Source organism: Electrona antarctica, assembly GCF_951216825.1.
Source record: "Electrona antarctica genome assembly, chromosome: 5".
NCBI lineage: Eukaryota > Metazoa > Chordata > Actinopteri > Myctophiformes > Myctophidae > Electrona > Electrona antarctica.
The window spans coordinates 46841278-46850435 of record NC_136810.1 but is presented as its reverse complement, the minus strand read 5'-3'; the positions used below and the strand labels follow the sequence as shown (position 1 = coordinate 46850435).

Below are 9158 nucleotides of genomic sequence, written 5' to 3'. Positions count from 1 at the left end.
TATGAGATGGTACCGGATGGTACTGGACTCACATACAGGCTGGCTCAGGTTAAAGTAGTGAATAAGTGAAGATTTTGGAAGAATTTTGAACTCATCACATCAATTGTGTTGAGTGATCTTCAGTGAAGGATTTAGAGCCAGGTATATAACTTTGGAAAAAACTCATCCTTTTGAGCACATGAAAATGTAAATGAAAATGAGCTTCATGAAAAGGTACAAAGTAAAAATGATTCAACAAGAGAATTGGAACCAACAGCCTTTACAATGCATGTCACTTTAATAAAAAAAAAACATTAATAACATTTTTTTTACTGTTTAATTAGATTGGATGAAGTACAAAATAGCATATTTCAAATCAAACAAGCATACACAATCGAGTCATTTAAAGATGTCCACTGGTTCACTTCACTATAGCGTGTCCCCCGAAGATCCAAAGCAAAAAATAAAAAAATATAATAAATTAGTCAAAGTTAACATTATTGACATGTCAACAGATCGTTGGATTTCATAACATTCTATCTTTCTTAATGTTGTTCTTGATACTCACAGGTGATCGGCCCAATGGTCATGAGTTTGAGGGGTAGTCCTGCAGTTCTGGGAGCGAAGCGTTTGGCCCTCCTTGAGCAGGTCTGTCAATGGTGAGAGAATAGGAGTAAATACACAGGTGAATAGAAAACACAACAGGCATCCAAACATGTAGAGCCCTATTTTCGCCAGTGATATACCCCTTATTCCTAAACTTCTTTGCCTTTTTTACTATTTTGAAAAACATTTTTGAATAGTTCAAATAGCTGATCTACAAGCTCACAACGTGTCGATGTAGAGCGGCTAGTTGAACAATTTTAAAATGTTTTCAAAATAGTAAATAAAAAGGCAAAGAAGTTTAGGGATAAGGTGTATAGCATGGCGAAAATAGAGCCAGTGGAGTATATTCACAGTACTTCCCGAACATCTGCACTGTTACTGATTTAAAGGACCATACACCACTGCCAACATGTTTTTGTAGGCTTTAATGTTATATATATTTTGTCTCAAAGGTCAATAAAAAGAACAAAATAGAGTAAATATTGGCTAACATTACTGAGCCGTTAAGGGGCTATTTTCCGTTTATTTTCAGCTTTTCAAATCAAATGCAACATAACAAATCTTGTCAGATAATAACGTCATAGTGGAAATCCCACGTCGGACTACCTATCGAAAGCAAGTTTCCAAGTCTTTGCGAGTTCATTTTCATACCATAATGAAATGAAAGGTAAACACATGGGTTCCTCAAAGACCAAACAAACCACCATATACTTTGTAAAAGGTTGGCAATATGTCAAGTGAATGAAATGGTGCAGTGTGAAACTTACAGGAGAACAAGAGGAGGTTGTCTGGTCACACATGTGGTGTGAACAGTGAAGGAAGATGTCGCTGTGGCTTCTTCCGAACACGAAGAGCAGGGTAGAAAATCTAGCCTTGAGGGAAGTTCCGTTCTCATCCACTGTCACCAGATGACCTTTTGGACACCTAGGGGGGACACATCGGTCAGGTTGTAGGCCCATGACACATCACTATCTCATTCTCATCCCTCATTCTTTTCCTTTCCTTTAAGTACATTTTGATGCCAATACTTTAGTACTTTTACTGAAGTACTTTTACTACATTCTGGAGTATTTCTATATTGCAGTATTGATACTTTTACTTAACTTAAGTTTAACACTTGAGTACTTTTTCCACCCCACACACACACACCATACCCCACTCCAACCCAACCCTCTATTTTATTTATTGTTCTGCTGAGGCTGAGGAAATTACACATACATGTTTCTGATGTAGTAGTATCGATTATTGGAGTCTTCTCTGTGACTGGCGTAGCAGTCGTCCAGAACGACCACAAACCTCTCATCCATTTCCTCCACAGACACTTGTACGTGCAGGGCAGAGCCCACCGTCAGGGTGAGTGGGCCTGCCGGGTAAGGCTCTGTGTAGTTGGCGTTTTGAAACAAGGCCATGTAGGTGTTGGGTTGTGAGGCCACGCTTGAAACGCTATTGTCTCTCCATCCTGTCTCCATCCTGTCAAGGAAACATGGCACTTAAAAGGATCATACCGTAACCAGTGTTATAATAATATTAATAATCATAAAAGATCCTTTATATTTGTTACGCACTTTATCTTCATATCTGAAGACAATCTCAAAGTGCTACATTGAAAGAGAAAAATAATAATGAAATAATAATAATAATAATTAATAACAGTGAAATAAAAATAGAAAAATATGTTCAATGGTCTAATCTAATGCACAGCAAAAACAAAAAGAAGGAAAAGAAAGTCTAAAACACAGGCAACAATAAGTCCATCTAGGCAAAAGCCTTTTTAAAAAGAAAGGTCTTTAGTCCCCTTTTAAAAGCGCCAGGTGGTCGGGCATGGCATTCCACAGCCGATGAGCAGAAAGCCTGGTCCCCCATGGTGTGGAGATGGTGTGTTTAAACTATTGGTATACTTGATATTGCCGTCAAAAGGCATACCGTGTTTTGTTTGATCTTAGAGGAAGCCATTGGATTCAGTTCATTTCGGTACAATATGAAAATCAACTTGCAGACTTGAAACTTACTTAAAATATATATGAATAAAATTTGCTCAATAAAATGCTGACTGGGGAAAAAATAAAGGATTTATGCTTATCTGATTTTTAACCACGCATGTTTGGCCAACATTGAGTCAATTATTCAGGTATGTTTTCCTGCATATACATGTGCTATAGGCCTACAAATAGAAATATAATGGTATGGCAGCAATTCATTTAAAGATGTTTTATAGATTTGTTTTAACTGTCGCATGTCTGTCATTACCGTTCTGTATTCGGTGCCTGTGTTTTCAGCACCATTAGCAACTTTTATATATAGTAGTAGTAGGTTACTTACTGAAGGAGTGGTCTGATCAAATTTAGGCTGATCTCTGCGTACAAGGGATAGATACAAGAGAAGGGGAAACTCATGGGTGTTGTAGATACACTGTTTTCAGGGTAGACAAATAAACTGTTGGAGTAGGTGGCATGGGTGCCGTTGGTCTGTAAGACAGAGGTTACATGAATGATCAGTCGAGTGAGTGAATATCTAGCCAGCTTGTAATCGATGTTATGGACTACATAATTAAACAGTATAACAGCAAATCAGTCATACAATACATCAGAAGGTAATAAAATGAGAAGACTAAGAGTTTAAAAGCCTTGGTCCTACTCCTAACACCCTAGTAGTGAGTACTATGTGAGATATTTTGTTTGGGTCCAAAGTGTTGGACATACATCACATGTTTCATGGCAATCTACCCATTCCATTTTTTCTATATATTGTGTGAACATTTCTGACTTAGCATGGCGCTAGAAGAAAATACATCAAAATAGTTACTCTTGCAATTTTCTCATGGTATTATATTAAAATATATTATCTTGTTGTGCAAAGTTTCCATTTTGGCCTCAGGGTGGCACTAGAAGAAAGGTCAAAGTGGTGGATGGACAGATGGACCAATGAACTGACATTGCCATCTTTGCTTCTAGCTGGGCTAAAAACACAATGCATGGTTTTACATCAGAACTCCTGTAACATAACGGTTCAGTTTAACCTCTTCCAACTCTAATGTGCTGTGCCCAAGAGAGCATCACTGTCGTAGCCTCCTGCAGCTGAATTATAAGTAGACACACACAAATCATATTGGAGAAGAGGACAGGACAAGACTTTTGTGTTGTGTCTATTGAGAAAAATATTCTTCACAGTCAATAAAGATAGTCAACAACAACAGCAGCACAGAGTTGGTAGACAAAATGCTCACCTTGAACATGTTGCCACAGATGTCAGCCCGAGGTTGCACATGGTACCACACTCTGTGATCACGTACTGTGAAAGATGAGCAGGACTGGTCGGCCAGGTGACCAGACGACACATTCAGCCCGTATGACTGTGACTGGCTAGTCAGGGAAATTTCAATTTGACTATGGCCACATATAACTTCAGTAACTGGAGGACGATGGGTACGTCACAGAGGGAAAAATAAGTGGGGAAAAGTGAAAAGACAGCAAGCAACAGTAAAATATATTCAGTATAGCCGGCTGCCTAACAATATATTGCTGTCAGTCTAGCCTATTCATGTTTACCTTTTTTAGCACAGACAACGCCAGCAACTTCACCGCGACCACAGTTTCTGCTTCCCACATGACCTGCTGAATGGAAACAAGACCGCAAGGATTTTTTTCCAGTGATATCCTTTTAGACTAAGTGTTTGACTGTACTGTTTACATTTCTGACTAATAAAGTATTGTATCAATCACTTACTCAAACCGTGTATGCACAGTGCAAGCTCTGGTTCGTCGCCTGTGCAGCTCACATCATTCAACCAGATGGGCATTTCACTGCTCTTTCCTAAATATGCACCCATTTGTGCTTCCAGCGCCCTGCCACAGCCCATTTGTCTACACACCACCTGGGCATCCTTCATGTCCCAGCTGTCGTCGCACACTGTCCCCCACTGGTCATTGAAAAAGATATCCACTCTGCCGAAACAGATCTCGCCGCTCTCTCCATTTATGAGGCGAATCGTCCCCGATTTTATACCGGCATACATGTCATTGAACGCTTCGGCCAAAGGTTCGAATTGGTCTACTGTGTGATTAGCAGGAGACTCTTCAGAGTTGTCTGCTAAAAGAGGAAAACAGCAATCAAGAATTCAGAGCCACCGAACAAGCTTTATTATAATATACCATAATATTATACATAATAATGGCATACACACTATATGATCAGTTCACATATTACCCTATAGTGACAATATTTTTTTAATTTGTATTCACAATGTATTGAAGGTAAATACATATACTGTACTTACATATTTTCTAACTTACTTAGAATTTCGTAAAACAAATGTCAATAGTAGTTCACCCAAAAATGACTTATTTTCTATCATTTACACACCCCATGAGGCCTTGAATTCATGATGATTTGTGGAGGTCATCAAATTGACTAGGAATGAGACAAAAACATATATTGTTGTGCACAGCCTTTATAGAGGCTATGCGCATGTATAAACAGAGTGGCAAATCGAGTGGCAAAGTGAGTTTAATGTCGTTTAATGCTGATGTCACGCATAGCCTCTATTGCACAATTGTTAATTTAACTAAATTCTATAATTACTGAGTATACAATTACTCTAATATAGATATATTTGTTGTTCATTTCCTACATTTCCTAAAAGCAGTGGTGGAAAAATTACTCAAATGTTTTACTTAAAACCCATTTTGACCTAAGGACGATTCTACTTCTAAATCCTGACATTTTTCTGAAAAGCCCATGTTTCTGTCACTCGATCGTTCTCAAACATTTCCATGTAACTCTATCATGGGCTCTATTTTCGTCCATGCTAAACCCCTTATCCCTAAACGCCTTTTTTACTATTTTGAAAAACATTTTTGAATAGTTCAACTAGCCGATCTACATCGACACGTGAGCTTGTATATCGTTATCGGCTATTTGAACAATTAAAAAATGTTTAGGGATAAGGGATTTAGCATGGACGAAAATAGAGCCCCATATCCAGTGGTGGAAAGTAACTTAAGTATTTACTCAAGTACTGTATTTGAGTACAATTTTGAGGTATTTATTTTTTACTTTAGTGGAGATCTCAGAGGCAAATATTGTACTTTACAATTATCCACTACAATTATTTGAAAACTTAGTTACTAGTTACTTTGTAGATTTTTATTATTATTACAAAACATTATATACATTTCGCCCATTTGAAAGCATACAATGCGTTGCAATGCGACGCATTGTGAGCAAAAGAGTACTTTCTACTTTTGGTTTTTGAAGTAAACCTTTTTCTTTATAATACCAGTATTTTTGTACTTTTACTCAAATAGGTTTTTTATTCCAGCCTTTTACTAGTAACAGAGTATTTCTACAGTGCAGTATTGATACCTTTACTTAAAGTAAATTATTTGAGTACTTTTCCCACCACAGATCATATCAATAGGAGGACATTAGAGTCAGTTTACCTGTAGCATCCTCGGTACCCGTAGGCTCCTCAGTACCCGGGACTTCATTTCCTGTAGTATAATCCTCTTCAGTACTATCCTTTTCTTCAGATGCAGGCTCTGCATTGACTAGGAATGAGACAAAAACATATATTGTTGTGCACAGCCTTTATAGAGGCTATATGCGCATGTATAAACAGAGTGGCAAATCGAGTGGCAAAGTGAGTTTAATGTTGTTTAATGCTGATGTCACGCATAGCCTCTATTGCACAATTGTTAATTTAACTAAATTCTATAATTACTGAGTATACAATTACTCTAATATAGATATATTTGTTGTTCATTTCCTACATTTCCTAAAAGCAGTGGTGGAAAATTACTCAAATGTTTTACTTAAAACCCATTTTGACCTAAGGAGGATTCTACTTCTAAATCCTGAAATTTTTCTGAAAAGCCCATGTTTCAGTCACTCCATCGTTCTCAAACATTTCCATGTCAAGGACCCCCCGAAAAATATATGTAATTGGCCCGCCGACCCCCATCTCAAAATATGTTGTTCCAGGGACCCCCCCCCCCCCCCCCCCCCCCACACACACACACACGAAGATTTTAGTTAAAAACGTTCGCTCTGAAAGAATATACATTCAATGATTTGCGCCACATTTTCACAAATTTTCAAAAATAGCACAGTGCCGCTACGAGCTTGTAGATCTGCTATTTTTCAATAGCTAAAGTATAAGAAAGTACTCATTATGCAGAATGTCCTGTTTCACAAGTTTGCAGATGTATAAAATGTATTCAAATATTTTGAAAATAGATCTACAAGCTCACAATGTGTCGCATCGAGACGCATTGTGAGCTTGTAGATCGTCTATTTTCAAATGGCCGAAATGTATATATATCGAAGTGGTTAATCTAATGATCTATTTGATAATCTATCTAATAATAATATAAATCTATAAAGTAACTAGTAACTAAAGTTTTAAAATAAATGTAGTGGAGTAAAAGTATTGGAAATTGGAATTACTCAAGTCAAGTACAATTACCTCAAAATTGTACACCAGCAGGCTACAGTACTTAAGTAACAACTATCATGGGCTCTATTTTCGTCCATGCTAAACCCCTTATCCCTAAACGTCTTTGCCTTATTTACTATTTTGAAAAACATTTTTGAATAGTTCAACTAGCCGATCTACATCGACACGTGAGCTTGTATATCGTTATCGGCTATTTGAACAATTAAAAAATGTTTAGGGATAAGGGATTTAGCATGGACGAAAATAGAGCCCCATATCCAGTGGTGGAAAGTAACTTAAGTATTTACTCAAGTACTGTATTTGAGTACAATTTTGAGGTATTTATTTTTTACTTTAGTGGAGATCTCAGAGGCAAATATTGTACTTTACAATTATCCACTACAATTATTTGAAAACTTTAGTTACTAGTTACTTTGTAGATTTTTATTATTATTACAAAACATTATATACATTTCGCCCATTTGAAAGCATACAATGCGTTGCAATGCGACGCATTGTGAGCAAAAGAGTACTTTCTACTTTTGGTTTTTGAAGTAAACTTTTTTCTTTATAATACCAGTATTTTTGTACTTTTACTCAAATAGGTTTTTTATTCCAGCCTTTTACTAGTAACAGAGTATTTCTACAGTGCAGTATTGATACCTTTACTTAAAGTAAATTATTTGAGTACTTTTCCCACCACAGATCATATCAATAGGAGGACATTAGAGTCAGTTTACCTGTAGGATCCTCGGTACCCGTAGCCTCCTCAGTACCCGGGACTTCATTTCCTGTAGGATAATACTCTTCAGTGTTATTTTCTTCAGATGCAGGCTCTGCAGTGCCAATCGGTATGAGCAGGACTAACAGAAAAACCTGCGCTCTCACCATGGTCCACATCCTGGAGATCAGACAGAGAATACATAACTGGTTCAATGCAAAGCTGGAACATTTTACTTACAGTATAATGATATGTTATTGTTACCACACCTGAAAATCACCACCAGGAAGAAATAGAGAAACTTCTTTGACGGATCCCTCTCCTTTTACCTTGCAGATCACGTTAGAGAATTTATAAGCCTATGTTGGGGGTAATATAGGGAGATTAGGGACCGTTACACATGACCATCAGTAAAACATGGACATGTTTGTTTGATATTATGGTTACTATACTGTAGGTTATAACGATAACAATACACTTTATTTGTTAAGTGGCTATCAAAACAAAAACAAGGTCACAAAGTGTTTTTACAGAAAACGGCAAGACCGATTAAAAGAACACAGTTAGCTACTTTTGAGACGTCATACTATAAAAGAGATTAGATAGATAGGCCTCTGTTGAAGCCACGGGAGACATCCGGTCGCCAGAGGCGGCGGCACAATAGTTTTAGAGAAGTACTGTAAGATAAGTCAGGGGTTCTCAACGTTTTTGGCCGGGGACCCCCGGAAATGCTTTGGCAATGTCTCGGGACCCCCGCCCCGCCCCCTCCCGACCCCCAATATAAATTGACTGCTACAATAACCTTAACCCATTTTGGGCGGGAACCCCTTTTGGTGTTTTAAGCATTATGTTATAATTTAGCTATTGAAAAATAGCAGATCTACAAGCTCATAGCGCGCCACCGAGTGGCGCGCTACGAGCTTGTAGGTCTGCTATTTTTGAAAAATCGTTAAAAATAATTTGGGGACCCCCTAAAATAATTTGGCGACCCCCCGAGGGGTCGCGACCCACGGGTTGAGAACCCCTGAGATAAGTAAGCCATGCCGAGCCATGAGGCCCATAGGGCAGGAGCCTATCTCCTGTTTCTTTTTGCTGTGGACTCTAACATTACACCTAGCTACATGTTTAGGCATTTGTTACTGATGTTACATTATGTGTGGGTGCTCTGTTTATCCTGAGGTCCGGGGGCAAATACACACACAGAGATTACCCACTACCCAAAGCTTTGATCTTCTAAATCAGGGGTTCTCAACCCGTGGGTCGCGACCCCTCGGGGGGTCGCCAAATTATTTTAGGGGGTCCCCAAATTATTTTCAAAACAAAAAGAAAAAAGAATGTAATTGTTTTTTCATGATTTTTCAAAAATAGCAGATCTACAAGCTCGTAGCGCGCCACCTATGAGCTTGTAGATCTGCTATT

General features: G+C 38.1%; 1 protein-coding gene across 5 annotated transcripts; it reads right to left on the bottom strand.

Annotated features, from left to right (window-relative positions):
• Positions 1-255: 255 nt before the first annotated feature.
• On the bottom strand, positions 256-8098 carry LOC306923358 (pancreatic secretory granule membrane major glycoprotein GP2-like). Of its 5 annotated transcripts, none has more exons than XM_079501416.1 (12): positions 8009-8098; positions 7759-7919; positions 6024-6131; positions 4945-4992; positions 4309-4671; positions 4131-4193; positions 3809-3993; positions 2905-3050; positions 1804-2055; positions 1353-1509; positions 548-629; positions 256-408 (listed from the first exon to the last, which is right to left on the bottom strand). In XM_079501416.1, exons 2-12 carry the CDS (start codon positions 7916-7918, stop codon positions 401-403), a joined length of 1572 nt encoding a protein of 523 aa, XP_079357542.1. In that variant the 5' UTR covers position 7919; positions 8009-8098; the 3' UTR covers positions 256-400. The 5 variants fall into 5 exon arrangements, with proteins under 5 accessions (XP_079357542.1, XP_079357540.1, XP_079357541.1 ...); XM_079501414.1 differs by having other exon boundaries at positions 4131-4196; positions 8009-8097; XM_079501415.1 differs by having other exon boundaries at positions 4131-4196; positions 4309-4668; positions 8009-8097.
• Positions 8099-9158: the final 1060 nt, after the last annotated feature.

Coding starts and splice junctions, on each gene's coding strand:
- LOC306923358 (XM_079501414.1), bottom strand. CDS start 7,918: ATGTGGACCATGGTGAGAGCGCAGGTTTTTCTGTTAGTCCTGCTCATA. Junction 4,993..6,023: donor GGGTACCGAGGATGCTACAG/GTAAACTGACTC, acceptor TCTCATTCCTAG/TCAATTTGATGACCTCCACA. Junction 4,672..4,944: donor TGAATTCAAGGCCTCATGGG/GTGTGTAAATGA, acceptor TTCCTCTTTTAG/CAGACAACTCTGAAGAGTCT.